Source organism: Grampus griseus, assembly GCF_964374135.1.
Source record: "Grampus griseus genome assembly, chromosome: 2".
Classification (NCBI taxonomy): domain Eukaryota; kingdom Metazoa; phylum Chordata; class Mammalia; order Artiodactyla; family Delphinidae; genus Grampus; species Grampus griseus.
The window spans coordinates 147236986-147253198 of NC_139018.1; the positions used below are offsets into that span (position 1 = coordinate 147236986).

Consider the following 16213-nt stretch of genomic DNA (forward strand, 5'->3'; position numbering starts at 1 on the left):
TACATACACATACATATATCCCTCTTTTTTGGATTTCCTTCCCATTTACCACAGTGCATTAAGTAGTCTTGTTGTGTTTTGATTTACATTGCCCTAATGATGAGTGATGTTGAGCATTTTTTCATGTGTTTATTGGTCCTTTAAACATCTTCTTTGGAGAAATGTCTGTTCAGGTCCTTTGCCTGTTTTTGAATCAGGTTTATATGTTGTTGAGTTTTAGGAGTTCTCTGTATGTTCTGGATAATAATTTCTCATCAGATATATGATTTTTGAATATTTTCTTCTTTTTGTGGGTTGCCTTTTAACTCTGTGGGTAGTGTCTCTTGAGGTACAAAATTTTAAAATTCTCATGAAGTCCAATTTGACTATATTTTCTTTTGTTGCCTGTGCCTTCGATGTCATATCCAAGAGATCATCACCAAATCCAGTGTTGTGAAGCTTTTGTCCTAAGTTTTCTTCCAAGAGTTTTATTGTTTTTGATCTTACATTTAGGTCTTTTATCCATTTTGAGTTTATTTCTGTATATTCTGTTAGGTGAAAGTCTGACATCATTCTTTTGCATTTTGATGTCCAGTTTTTACAGCACCATTTGTTGAAAAGAGTGTTCCCCACTGAGTAGTCTTGGCACCCTTGTCAAAAATCCTTTGGCGGTATATGCAAGGATTTTATTTCTGGGCTATCTTATTCCATTGTCTGTATGTCTGTCTTTATGCCAGTACCACACTGTTTGGATTACTGTAGCTTTGAAGTAGATTTTGAAATCAGGAAGTATGAGTCCTTCAATTTTTTCTTCTTCTTTCAAGATTGTTTTGGCTATTTGGGGTCCATTGAGATTCCATATGAATTTTCTGATTGGTTTTTGTATATCTGAAAAAAAGTCATTGGGATTTTGATAGGAATTGCATTGAATCTATAGATTGCTTTCGGTAATATTGACATTTTAATAATATTAGTTCTTCCAATCCACAAACATGGGATGTGTTTCCATTTACAGTTGACCCTTGAACAACAAAGGTTTGAACTGTGCGGGTCCACTTATACACAGACATTTAAAAAGTAAATATGTACTACAGTACTACATGATCTGTAGTTGGTTGACTCCATGGATGTGGAACCATCGATATGGAGGGCTGACTGTAAGGATATACATGGATTTTTGACTGTATGGATGTAGGTGCACCCAACCCCCATGATGTTCAAGGGTCAGCTGTATTTATGTCTTTAATTTCTTTCAGCAGTGTTTTTTAGTTTTCACTGTATTATAAGTCTTTCACCTCATTGGTTAATTTAATTCCTAAGTATTTTATTCTTTTTGATGCTGTTGTAAATGGAATTATTGTAATAATTTCCTTTTCAGATAATGTCAAATACTGTGCTCATTTTACTTTTTCTTTTCCAATTTAGATTCCTTTTATATCTTTTTCTTGTCAAATTTCTCTGGCTAGAACTTCCAGTACTACGTTGACTAGAAGTGGTGAAAGCGGGCATCCTTGTCTTGTTCCTGATCTTAGAGGAAAAGCTTTCAGTCTTTCACCATTGAGTATGATGGTTGCTGGGGTTTTTTCATATATGGCTTTTATTATGGTGTAGTAGTTTCCTTCTGTACCCCATTTGTTGAGTGTTTTTTATCATGAAGAGGTGTTGAGTGTTGTCAAATGCCTTATCTGCATCTATTGAGGTCATCATAGGATTTTTTATCTTTCATTCTGTTAACGTGCTTTGTTAACGTTTGTTGATTTACATAGTTTGATCCATCCTTGTGTCTATAAAGCACCTAGTGGCAGAGCATTACTGTTAAATTTTTTTTAAACTTCTAAAAGTAACATAACCATATTGTAGGATACTTGCAGAAAAATAAAAAGCAGAAAAATAATCACCTGTAATTTCTCTACTCCAATCCCATTTTGATGTATTTCTTTCTGGTCATTTTTCACATGCTTATTATTTTCTCAACATTATTTAGCCTTTTTCCTTGTTATATGGTTACCATAAATTATTATTAGTAATGGTTGTACAATATTCCATCTGGTGAGACTGTTCCGTGCTGTTTTGGGAGGGAGGAGGGATGAATAGTAAGATAAACATTTATTGTAAGGTTACATTACATTATCTTACCTTCAAATCAACTGCATGGGTTGACACTATTAATTTTACTTAAGGATATGCCCACTGGGATGCAGAGAGGTTAAATCACTTGTTCAGGGTTATGTAGCTAGTAAGTGGTAAAGCTGGTATTGGAACTGAGACCTGGTGACTTAAGAGGCCATGCTTTTTCCCCTTTACTTTTGTATTGCCTCCATATGTCATTTATTAAATTCTTATAACAACTCATGTTTTAATATTCAGTAATATAAGTAATGAAGGTGAAAGCTTAGAGGATAACAGTGGTTGGTACAGGAACCATTGGTGTAGAGTGGGTTAGTGCTGGGCACTGGACTGATCGCTTTACATTCATTACCTTGTTCAGCTTTTATTACGACCCTGTGGGTACATATTATCATCATGCTGCCATTGGTTGGATAACTTGGGTGTTTTCAGTTTTTTCACTAGTCTCCTCATGCTTTGAATTATTTCCTTATGATGGATGCTCAGGTTGTCTCCATTTTCCCTCCACCTTGCAAATAACCATGCATTGCTCCAACTCTTCACAGCTACAAGTAACAGTTTAATTTTGACCCGCATGAGTAATTTGTTGATGTGTGTATCTGGGAACATTTTGACTATAGGAAATGCATCCACTTAATTTGACCAAGCTCTCGAGAGGATGCCCATCTACATGTTCATTAGTGCACAAGGACACAGTTTCTGCAAGCGTCTGCATATACTTGACGTCCAGCATAAATTTTGTCACTCAGATATTTTAATTTACATTTCTGTCTTTATTAATGAGAGCACCAGTTCTTGGTGTTCTTAGAAGGTTTTGGCCTTTCTTTTCTGTGGATGTCTGTTTTTATACTTTGCCCATTTTCCCACTGGGGTTGTCTTTTTCTGTTGGTTTGTAGAAGCTCTTTCTGTTAATTCTCCTATACACTTTATGCTTTGTAAATATTTTTTCTTATTCTGTTAATCTGTTTACTAACCTTTCCCAAAGTGTTCTTTGTTGAACAGAAATTTTAGATTTTAATATGATCAAATTCAATATTTTTTGCCTAATGTTTTGTGCTTTTGAAATTTTATTTAAGGAATCCTTCTTAATTAGACCACAAGAATTAGGTCTTTATCTGTAGTTCTCTTTTTATGCGGTGGTAGAAAAGGATCCAATTTTATTTTTCTCTCTATAGTGAGTCTGCCTGCTTCTTTAGAATTCGAACTTTAGAGTCAGTAACTCTTGGAGATGTTTTAGGGGCCCTTAGCACAACATATAGTTTACTCTTAAATATTTAGTCGTGCCATTTTTTGTTTGCCCTCGGCCCCTGCAACCTCCTCCCACCAATAAGTAAGCTTTATAGGTACGGATCTTTTTCTGTTTTGTGTATTGGTATATGCCAAGCACCAAAAGATAGTGACTGGCACATGACATTCACTCAGCAGCCTTCACCTTACTTGTGAATGTTGGGTGCATGTCCGCTCTTTTCCTGTAGCCAGTTGTCCTTGCTACAGAAAGCTTGAAATCTCTACTAGAACTAGACTGTTTCTGTTATCAGCTCTCCTATTAACTAGCTGTGTTTTCTCAGGGAAGTCAGTTTCCTTTCTTCATCTGCAAATTAATGCCCCTGTGTAACCACCGTCTTAATCAAGGTATAGAAAGTTGGGCTTCCCTAGTGGCGCAGTGGTTGAGAGTCTGCCTGCCGATGCAGGGGACACGGGTTCGTGCCCTGGTCCGGGAAGATCCTACATGCCGCGGAGCAGCTAGGCCCGTGAGCCATGGCTGCTGAGCCTGCGCGTCCAGAGCCTGTGCTCCGCAACGGGAGAGGCCACAACAGTGAGAGCCCCGTGTACCGCCAAAAAAAAAAAAAAAAAGATATAGAAAGTTGTCATCACCCCCAGAAGTTCCCTTGTAGTCCTTTGTAGTCAGTTCACCTGTTCCTCAGCCCCAGGCAGTAGTGATTGGCTTTTCTGTCACAGTGACTGATTATCTTTGCTTGTTCTAGAATTTTATATAAATGGAATCATATAGTATCTTCTTTTTCATGATTAACTTCTCCTGGTCAGCATGTTTTGAGATTCATGTGCTACGTATATTGATAGTTTATTCCTTTTTTATTGCTAAGTAGTAGTCCATTATATGGATATACCACAGGGTTTTTTTGTTCATTTGTTTTACTTTTTGGTCACACCACATGGCATGTGGGACCTTAGTTCCCTGACCAGGGTTTGAACCCACGCCCCCTGCAGTGGAAGCGTGGCGTCTGGACTGCCAGGGAAGTACCTATGCTACAGTTTTTAAAATCCAGTCACATGCTGAGGGGCATTCGGGATTATGATAAAAGCTACAACGTGTTTTTGTGTACTGGTGTAGATGATGTATGTTTGGATAAATACCTAAGAGTAGAATACCTGTAACTGGGGCCATAAAAAAGGATGGATGGTGGATGGTTTTTAATTTGTGTATATATATTATATTCATATGTGTATCAAATAAATATAAACAGCTAGAACTTCATTTGTTCCAAAAATATTTTGGGGACAATTAGAGAAAGAATTAAGTAGCGTAAATAGAGTAACGTAGTATGTATCAGAAGGGGACGGGAAGGGTGAAGAAAAGAGAAATGAGCATTGATCTGAGTAACCTAATCAACCATTGCAGTAGTATAACTCTCTCTCCTATATGTATATACATGTATATATTTTAAAATCTTGTCCATTTATATCTTTAATATTATACCATGAACATTTTCTCACACTGTTGTGTTTTTTAAAACAATAACTTTATTAGGTGCATTTTGCTCTATTGGGTGAATATGTAACTTATTTTATATCCATAATTTATTTTACTGTTATGGACACTTGGATCCTTTTTTTCCCTATAAAATTTCAGGTGTGAGGAACATTTTTTTACATAAATCCCATATCTCATACAGATTGTTTCTATAGAAGTAGAATTACTGAGTCCGATGATAGGGCCATCTATAAGGTGTTGTGAGAAAGTGCTTTCCAGACGGTGTTTTTAGCAAAGCTGTGTTGAGAGTTGGCTGTCTTAATGCATCTTTACCAGCTCTGAGAATAATTTTAAGTATCTTGCTCACTTGACAGGTGAAATAGTTTTCTTACCGTTATAGTTTTGCATTTTAAGAATACAGGCTCTTTGTCTTATTTGTAATAAAATATTCCATTTTATTGTTTGCTTTTCTTTTTTTAAATATTTATTTATTTATGGCTGAGTTGGGTCCTCGTTGCTGTGCGCGGGCTTTTCTCTAGTTGTGGTGAGCGGGGGCCACTCCTCGTTGCAGTGCGCGGGCTTCTCATTGTGGTGGCCTCTCCTGCTGTGGAGCTTAGGCTCTAGGTGCATGGGCTTCAGTAGTTGTAGTTCGTGGGCTCTAGAGTGCAGCTCAGCAGCTGCGGCGCACGGGCTTAGTTGCTCCGTGGCATGTGGGATCTTCCTGGACCACGGCTCGAACCCGTGTCCCCTGCATTGGCAGGCGGACTCCCAACCACTGCGCCACCAGGGAAGCCCCTGTTTGCTTTTCATTTGCAGAATGGAAGTCAGTGGTGGTTGCTCCAGAGGCTAGGGGAAAAAAAAAGGATTTGTGATGTTTATGTCATGGAGAAATTTCACATTTCTTATCTAGTCAGATATTTTGGATCTTCTCCTCTGTTATGTCCATAGCTTTTATACTCAGAATGTCCGTTAACATCATGAGATTAGATCAATCTTCACTTAAAATTTTATCTCAAATGTGATGTTTTCAGTTGAGTCTTTTTTCAGCCCCTGAGCCAGTTCAGTGAGGCCAGTTGGGAGCCGTTAGGTACTGAAAGTATGGGGCAGTACTGATTTTATCCAGATCATCCAGAGTACACTTAAAATAAATTTGCTATATTGCCATCAAAACGAAGGCCTCTAGCCTTCATGATAGTGTGAAGGTGTAAGTAAGGCAGTGGTCCCCAAACTTTTTGGCACCAGGGACTGGTTTTGTGAAAGACAATTTTTCCACGGAGCGGGGGTTGTGGGGAGGTGGTTCAGGCAGTAATGGGAGCGATGGGGAGTGGTGGGGAGGGATGGGGAGCGATGGGGAGTGGTGGGAAGCGATGGGGAGCGATGGAGAGCGGCAGATGAAGCTTCTTCGCTCACTTGCCTGCAGCTCACCTCCTGCTGTGCGGCCCGGTCCCTAACAGGCCTTGGCCTGGGGGTTGGGGACCCCTGAGGTAAGGGGCAGGAGGACAATACAAGGCGTTCCTTGTATTTTTTAATTAACAGAAAATATACCAGTGCATTTTTTGGTGGTTCCTTCTTCTGCAGGATATGATCATAGTTATATTGTTTTCATTAGTGTGCCCATCTCTCAATATACTCATTTCAAACTGCATGACATGTTTCTGAGATTGAATCATTAGAAGGGTTAAAGATAGATAATTAATTTTAGGAAATTATGATTCATAAGACTTCTTACTTTTGTAAAAATGTTAAATTAGCAATGGCTGTTACCGTCAACCATATTTTTTTGTCTTGGAACATGCAGAATTATCTCAGGGGAGATGAAATAACCCTGGGTTCTGCAGCCTTTTGCTTGGACACACCAGTGCTCAACACCTGTTGGAAAGTAGCATCCTAGGAGAGACGTTGGGAGGGAAGTTATTGGAAAGAAAATGGATAGGATGGGAGAAAATTAAAAAGCTGTTGAAAAAGTTCAGAGAAATTGACTATAATATTTAAATTGTGGACATTTACATACTATTTCATGATTTATACTAAGTGAAATTAAAATAGGAGACTAGATGGCCTTTGTAAATGCATCTCAAACCCAAACTGCTATTTTTGTCTCTTTATTTGAAGATCAGCCCTTGTGATGGATATGTAGCATGTAAGAAAATGAGAGACCTGGAGTGGCCTTAACCTGAATTATTAGCATAAGTATTTTCACAGGAACTAAACCTTCCTGAGTACTTGATGATCTAAGAAAAGGAAGAATGGGTTGGGACCCTTTGTTATATTTAAGGTATTGTTTGAGTCACTCAGTCCTTCAGAATATGTTTATAATTACCTTGGATAGTCTTAAGGCTTATCCAGTATGCTTAGCCTATAATACTGAGTAAGATGACGTTACTCCTCATTTGTGTAACATCTGCAGCACTCTGGTTCTGTTCTACTTTTTGAGAAAAACAGGTGAGAAAAAAGTAAGGAATTCCTCAAGTTTAGGCATTGCTCTGAACTAAGGAAGTCGAGCCCAACATGCTGTCACTAAGAGAAAGGAAAGTTCTCTTCTATTGTGCCTTCATCCATGCTCTACTGTTTGAGTGCACAGTGGCTAAGAAGACCCATTTGTGTGGTGAAATTCAGTGGATTAAAATGTATCAAGGAATAATAAAGTATAATGCGTTTCTTGTTAAAACAAAACAGCAAACTGGGACTGGAAAGGAATTTTCTTAATAAAAGCTACCAGTATCCTTTAGCAAGCATCATATTTATATTTGTCACTTTATATTGATAAAATATATCTAATAGTAACCTTCAGCAAGTGTGTTTAATGATGAACTGTTATATGAATCCTTTGTAAGATCTGAAACAAGAATATCCATATTAATACTACCTAAGGGTACATTGTACTGGAAGTCCTAATTAGCACAATAAGAAAAGACAAGTTTAGTAGACGTACTTAGACAAACCTAAAACTAATACGGGTTTAGCAGGGTTTCCCAACCTTGGTGTACCAGCAACCACCGACCAGAAAATATTAAATAAAACCCTCTTTTCAAAAGAAACAAAAAACATGCAGTACCTAGGAAAAACCCAAAAGATGTGCAAGAGTTTTATGGGGAAAAATTATAAGACCTTATTAAGGACATAGAAAAAGTTATAAATAAATTAACAATTATGCAAAGTTCATCAGTGAAAGTTAACATTACTTAATATTGTAATGGTATTTATTCTCCTCTAATCTAAATCACAGCAGTGTTTTTCATGGATCTTGCCGATTGACTTTAAAATTACTATGGATGAATAAAGGACAGAGAGCTAAGATGAGTTTAGAAAGGAAGGAGGGGACCTGCCTAAGATTGGCAAGCTTGTGTGGGACCAGGGAGCTTTCGTACATTTGGATGGATGGTAGATGGTGGCTACTTTTTCGTAAAAATAGTCTTTAGCCAATAGGTACATGAACAAAAATCAAAAGGGAGTACTGTTTAAAAAAAGAAAAGTCTTCCTCCTACCCCTGCCTGCTGAACCAATGTTCTTGGAAGTAATGTCTTTTTTTTTTTTTTTTTTTTTTTTTTGCGGTATGCGGGCCTCTCACTGTTGTGGCTTCTCCCGTTGCGGAGCACAGGCTGCGGAGCACAGGCTCCGGACGCGCAGGCTCAGCGGCCATGGCTCACGGGCCCAGCCGCTCCGCGGCATGTGGGATCCTCCCGGACCAGGGCACGAACCCGTGTCCCCTGCATCGGCAGGCGGACTCTCAACCACTACGCCACCAGGGAAGCCCCGGAAGTAATGTCTTTTACAGTTCCTGGAATATACCTCTAGAACTCTTATAGAGAGATAATTATATAATGTTTTTGAGAAATTGTACCATTTTATACCATGATTTTTTTTCACTGACTTTTTTTTAAATTGAGGTATAAGTGACAAATAACATTGTATTAGTTTTAGGTATACAAGATAATGATTCAATATTTGTATGTATTGCAAAATGATCACCATAAGTCTAGTTAACATCCATCACCACACAGTTACAAAAAACTTTTTTCTTGTGATGAGGAATTTTAAGATCTATTCTCTTAGCAACTTTCAAATATGCAGTACAGTAGTATTAATTATAGTCACCATGATGTACACTATATCTCCATGAGTTATTTGTCTAATAACTGGAAGTTTGTACATTTTGACCATGGTCACCTGTTTTGCCCACTCCCCTCCCCACTCCCCACCTCTGGCAACCACCAGTCTGTTCTCTGTATCAAATGAGCTTTTTTTTTTTTTTGGTTTGTTTCACATATAAGTGAGATCATATGGTATTTGTCTTTACATGTCTGACTTATTTCACTTAGCATGATGCCTTCAAGATCCATCTATGTTGTCACGAAAGGCAAGATTTATTTCCTTTTTTGTGGCTAGTATTCCATTATATATCTGTATCTCACATTTTCTTTATTCATTCGTCTGTCCATGGACACTTAGGTTGTTTCCATGTCTTGTCTCTTGTAAATATCTTGGCTATTGTAAATAATGCTTCAGAGAACATGGGGGTGCAGATGTGTTTTCATTATCTTCAGATAAATACCCAGAAATAGAATTGCTGGATCATATGGTAGTTCTATTTAAAATTTTTGAGGAACCTCCTCTATTTCTTTGCCATAGTGGCTAAAGCAATTTACATTCCCACTGACACTGTACAAAGGTTCCCTTTTCTCTACATCCTCACCAACACTTGTTATCTCTTGTCTTTTTGATGATGGCCATTCTAACAGGTGTGAAGTGATATCTCATTGTGATTTTTGATTTGCATTTCCCTGATGATTAGTGATGTTGAGCATCTTTTCATATACCTGTTGGCCATCTGTATGTCTTCTTTGGAGTGTCTATTCAGGTCCTCTGCCTGGCTTTTAGTTGGGTTGTTTTTTGCTATTGAATTGTATGAATTCTTTTTTTTTTTTTTGCGGTACGCGGGCCTCTCACTGTTGTGGCCTCTCCCGCTGCGGAGCACAGGCTCCGGACGTGCAGGCCCAGCGGCCATAGCTCACGGGCCCAGTCGCTCCGCGGCATGTGGGATCCTTCCAGACCGGGGCACAAACCTGTGTCCCCCACATCGGCAGGCGGACTCCCAACCACTGCGCCACCAGGGAAGCCCCATGTATGAATTCTTTATATATTTTGGATATTATCCTTTATACCATGATTTTTTAAACACAATATATCTTAGAACTTATGTCATCTTAATGTCTGTAATACTGCTTCATTTCTTTTAATGATTATATAATAATCCTTGGCATGTTATATTATAAATTAGCCAGGCCCCTAAGATGTATGTTTAGATGTTTCTCATCTCTTCTTGCTGTCAAAAATGCTAAAATGAATTTCCTCCCTTGGGTATTATTTCACACGTGTCTGACTATGTCTATAGGATGAATATCTAGAAGCAGAATTGCTGAGAAATTCTTGTTTAATCCTCTACAGAACTTTAGAATCAACTTGCCTAGTTTGTGGTGGTGTTCAGTTAAATTATCTTAGAGGCAATTTGGATTTTGTTGTCTTTCATCTAAATATCGAGCATGTCTTTCCATTTGCTCTTTTTTTATATCAGTAGCTTTTCAAAAATTTCTTCGTATAGTTCTTGTCCTTTCTTCTATTACTAAGTATTTTATTTTTCTTATTGCTGTAGTAAATAATTGGGGTCTTGTCTTTTTTTAAATCTCCTAAATTTTTTTGTTATGTATGTGTATATGAATGCTATTAATTTTAGTATATTAGTTTGTACCCAAACAAATAATTGATTAAATTCTTTGATTTAAAATAGCACACTAGCTGATTTTCTTGGGTTTTTATAGGTATGTATTATGCAAATAATGATCATTTTAACTCCTTACCAACTTTATACCCCATTTCTTTCTCTATTTCAGCTATGTTGGTTATTACCTTTGGCAGAGTGTCAAAGACTTTTTTGTTTGTTTGTTTTGTTTTTGTTTTCTTTTTGCGGTGCGCGGGCCTCTCACTGTTGTGGTGTCTCCCGTTGCGGAGCACAGGCTCCAGACGCGCAGGCTCAGCAGCCATGGCTCACGGGCCCTGCCGCTACGCGGCACGTGGGATCTTCCTGAACTGGGGCACGAACCCGTGTCGCTGCATCGGCAGGCGGACTCTCAACCACTGTGCCAGCAGGGAAGCCCCAAAGACATTTTTGAATATGCCTGATCAGGTTAAGGAAGTGCTTATTCATTCCCATTTTGTTAGGGGCTAGATGTTGAATTTTACTGATTTTCAACATGTTTAGAAATTCTGTGCTTTTTCACTTTCGATCTATTAATGGGATGAATTATATTTCTAGATTTCTTAATAATAAATCTTCCTAGAAATCCTGGAATTAAATACCCAGTTATGGTACATTCTTTTGATATTTGAATGTATTAATATATTAACATTAATTTATGTTAATATTTATTATTAGACTGTATATTCAAATATTTTATTTAGGATTTTTTAATACCAGTATTCCTATGGGACACTAGTTTTCTTTTTCTATGCAATTTTTATGGGGTTTTGTTACCATTATTATGTTAGATTGCTTGCTTTCCTTCTTTATTATGTTCTGGAAGACTCTAAATTGCATTGGAGTTACCTGGTCACTAAAAGTCTGATAGAATTACCTTGTGAATATGTCCCTACCTGGTGTTTTTCTGGACAGGTTATTTGCCAACTTCCTCTGTTTATTTCTTTGGAAACATTGGCCTTTTTAAGTATTCTTTTTTTTTCTGTGGTCAACTTTTGATCATTTATATTTTCCTAGAATATTGTAGTGATTATATCTTCGTACAGAAATGAACAAAGTAGTTGCTTATGACTGTTTTAATTTCCCTTTTATATATGGCTTTGTCTCTGTAGACATTTCTTAGTTTGTATGTTTTTGTGCTTTGTGTCTTCATTCTTGATTAGATTAGCTAATGATGTCTTCATTTTATTTTTCACTGAGAAGGAGCTCTTGGATTAATATTCTACAATTTTTGTTTTTTTTCCACTAGCACTGCTTTAGCTTTTTAATGATTTTTTTAGATTTTTTGCAGTTTTCAGATAACCTTCTGAATCAGTAGTTTATGAGAGTTTTCTAGTTTCATTATTAATGTCTGGTTTAAGTTCACTGCAACTAGGAAATGTCTATATCACTTTCAGAATCTATTAAGGTCATTTTTTTTGGCTGTGTTGGGTCTTTGCTGCTGCGTGCAGACTTTCTCTAGTTGCAGCGAGCAGGGGCTACTCTTCGTTGCAGTGCGCAGGCTTCTCATTGTGGTGGCTTCTCTTGTTGTGGAGCACGGGCTCTAGGTGCGTGGGCTCAGTAGTTGTGGCTCGCGGGCTCAGTAGTTGTGGCACATAGGTTTAGTTGCTCCACGGCATGTGGGATCTTCCTGGACCAGGGATCGAACCGGTGTCCCCTGCATTGGCAGGCGGATTCTTAACCACTGTGCCACCAGGGAGGTCCCAAGGTCATTTTTATGGCTGACTTCATGCTCAATTTTAATGAATCTTTCTTGGACCTATTGACAAGTTTGTTTTGGATTTCAGAATGAAATCAATTAGATCTGTCTTACGAATTAGGTCTTCTGTATCCATACTTAATTTTGTTCAGTAGATGTTTTTGTGGACTGAGAAAAGTGAATTAAAGTCTCATAATTCTGTATTCCTGTCCATATTTCCTTTCTTTCTTATAGTTTTTGTTTTATAACTACCTATGCCCTATTTGTCTTTTTTAAAAATGATTTTTGCCCTGATTTCCAAATCCTATCCATTGCAGTATTGATCCCTGTTTCATTTGGATTGCATTTTTATGATATGCCTTTGCCCATTCTTTTTCAGTCTAAGTCACTTTAAGTGTCTCTTGTAGATAGTATATTTTTTGTTTTGTGATCCAATATGTGTTTTTCTTTTAATTGTTGAGTTTAGCCAATTTGGATATATTAGAAAGACAAACTTGTTTGGTTTTGGTCCTCTCATGTTTAATAGCCTTTCTTTTGTTGGTTTTTATCTTGCTACATAATGTGTTTTTTATGAGTTTCTTCAGATAACTTAGAAATTTTGTGTTTTTGTTCAAAGAGTACCTTTATAAACTTAAATGCAGTGGTGTGCTTAATTCCTAAGAGAATTTCTGTTGGCTCCCTATTGTGAACAGTGAGGAAATTAGTACGTTTTCACTTTTGCCCATTTCCCTTCCCCATTTTCCAAACTTCAGTTGATTATTTCCATTGGTGTTGACCTTTATATATCAAAATATATTTATACCTCTACTGCATGATTTGTCTCCCTTGACTGACAGTCAGTAAAGTTGACAAATCGGTCTGTGTGGACTGACTCCACCTTGTCTTCTCCTGCCCCTTCTCCTACTACAGTGGGGCTGCGACTCCCCACGTCACTTCCTTCTTACCCTCCAGTTAACTTTAAATAGTGCTGTTTTCTCTGCCAATGCGGTTATCTCCTAAACAGAAAACAGTTCTCTTCCATGAACTGAAGACACAGAAGGCTCTGCAGTCCCTCTGCCGCAGTTTACTCCTTGTCTTGCTTGAAATTCATCCCCTGAGTTTAGAAGTTTCTTCAGGGATGAGTTCTTGCTTTTTTTTTTTTTTTTTAATTTTTGGGCCGCGCCGAGCAGCATATGGGATCTTATTTCCCCGACCAGGGATCGAACCCGCAACCCCTGCACTGGAAGTGTGGAGTCTTAACCACTGGACTGCCAGGGATGTCCCAAGTTCTTGCATTTTGTTTTTTTTAAAATTAATTAATTAATTATGTTAATTTTTGGCTGCATTGGGTCTTTGTTGCTGTGCATGAACTTTCTCTAGTTGCGGTTGAGCGGGGGCTACTCTTTGTTGTGGTGCGCAGGCTTCTAATTGCGGTGGCTTCTCTTGTTACAGAGCACGGGCTCTAGGGCCTATGGGCTTCAGTAGTTGTGGCACACGGGCTCAGTAGTTGTGACTCGCGGGCTCTAGAGTGCAGGCTCAGTAGTTGTGGCGCACGGGCTTAGTTGCTCCACGGTATGTGGGATCTTCCCGGACCAGGGCTCGAACCCATGTCTCCTGTGTTGGCAGGAGGATTCTTAACCACTGCGCCACCAGGGAAGCCCTTGCATTTTGAAAATGATTTGTTTTGACTGCTTTGATACTTAAATGACAGATTAACTGGATACAGAATCCTCGTGTCGTACTTAATTTTCTTGCAGACACTTGGGCACTTCTGCTCTGTCTTCCAGCACAGAATGTCTCTCTGGAGAGACTGAGGCCAGCCTGGTTTGTCTCATAGTACGTGTTTGTGTCGGGATATCCTAGTTTACTGGTAGAGGGTGTTGGGGTTTGATTGGAGGGGAATGGAAAATGGCACAAATTCAACTGTAGCTGTAACATTTTATTTCCTTAAAAAACAAAATGATATGAAGCAAATATGCCATGAGTTCAGTATGATTGCTGAGTACAGGAGATTCTGCAATATTATTCTCTGTGGTACAGGGTGTGTTTGAAATAAAATTTTTTAATTAAAAAATATGCCAGGTAACTATAAATCAGGAAGAGCTTGTATTCTTTAGTGATCGAGTTCAAAATATATTTAATCGAAAAATCACATATTTGCCTTATTGATCACAGCATTCATTCTTGTTTTCTTTATATGTTGACAACCACTTGTGTAATTCCTGTATTTCCTTTAGTGTCATTCCCTAAGTTTTGCGTAAAAGTACTTTATATTCTAACATCTTGAAGATTATAAAATTCTAGACTTAGGATCTGTAGAGTGGAGGTTAGTGGCAATTGCTACAGAGGCTAGAACTAAATGGGATGTTTGACTAAAATCTGTTAAATGATTTATATATGCTAGTTTGGGATTATTTTGAAGAAATATTCCTCTAAATATACAAAGTAGACTTAAGGTTTAAAATATCGTGATAATTGAAAGAGTTAAGTATTGAGGACTGGCTTTTCTCTCTTTCTGCAGGGCTCTGATAAGTATGTCACAATAAAAGAGAAATCACCTCTATTTTCTTATTTTTATTCATTTTTATTTTTTAGTACTAAGGGATTTTAAATTTGTTTTTCCTCTGTATTCAGGTACATGTCTCGAGTCCACGGTATGCATCCAAAAGAGACCACTCGTCAGCTGAGCTTGGCTGTGAAAGATGGTCTTATTGTGGAAACGCTAACAGTGGGCTGCAAAGGTTCAAAAGCTGGTATCGAACAGGAAGGATATTGGTTGCCAGGCGATGAGATTGTAAGTTTTTTTTATTTTATAAATCTGGAACGTTATTTAAATATAACCCATAGAAATTTATTTTCAGAAGTTTAGTAATATTCACTTCCACAGTTTTTATTAACATTAAGGACTACATTGGTAGGATGGATACTTTCCTTCCTGATTCTTTAGGAGAAAACTTGGAGCCTGCTTTTTCTGTCTAGATTACCTTGAATCTGAAAAATAAAACAAAGGAAAGCCCTTTTAATGTACACACAATTTAATGGTACTCCTAAGCGTTTTCTTCAGTAAATATTAGTAAAAAATGTTTCGATGAGGATAATGTTGATGCCATCTAGACAGATTTGAAAGGGTTATATACTTTTTTGCTTAGGGGCACATATAGAAGTATATTTTTTTAATGTAAAGCTTGGTTTCATGTGTGCTGTTTCTGTCTTCCTACCTTATTTGCTTTTGATTTTTCTAATACCTTCATGAAAAGTCTATTTTTGGAAAGCTTTCAAATATAATAAACATTAATTTTTTAGTTCTGAAAGGAATAGATTTAGTAATTAGATATATTGAGAGTGTTTTATCATGAATTTTCTAAAACCTAAAATTATAAAAATGACACAAAATCTTAAAATTGGTTATTTGTGGAAACATTTCCCCCAAACATTGTCTTTCCCTTTCTGGCTCTAGGCAATTGAGCCAACACACAAACACCCACCTGTTAGGTCTGAGAGCAATAAACTAAGAACACTGTTTTCTGTGGGGAGCTGGTCCACAGAGGCAGCTATCAGTTATATACTTAGAGAAGCTGTTAGTTTTTTACACTGTTTTTGTTAATTTAATATGTGCCTTGAAAGTTTCTGGAAAAAAAATTCACGTTTTCCACAAACAGAAAACATGGAAGAAAAAAATGTTTAATTTCATTGGTATCATTTGATTTGTGCACTAGGAGTATTCTTGAAAACTTAGGTGAAAATGTTTATAGGAATATAATTCTTCTGTAAGCTAATTCTTCTTTAGCTTACAGAAAAGTAAAGCTTTTTGCCAATAAAGAAACTTTGGGTGCCAGGCCATAATAATAATAATAATGTCAAGTGACATAAATCTGTCTACAGCAGACATTTAAAGGAGGGCCATGATTAGCTGATACCTTATTATACACTCAAAATAATCTAGATAATATAAAATTTCTAGTCC

The 16213-nt window shown here is 37.5% G+C and overlaps 1 protein-coding gene across 1 annotated transcript in view; it reads left to right on the forward strand.

Annotated features, from left to right (window-relative positions):
- ZMYND11 (zinc finger MYND-type containing 11) overlaps window positions 1-16213 on the forward strand; it is a 137359-nt gene that overhangs the window by 66545 nt on the left and 54601 nt on the right. The window contains exon 3 of the mRNA XM_082647856.1: window positions 14884-15043. Coding sequence (XP_082503982.1) covers window positions 14884-15043 — 160 coding nt within the window. The remainder of the gene's footprint in view (window positions 1-14883; window positions 15044-16213) is intronic.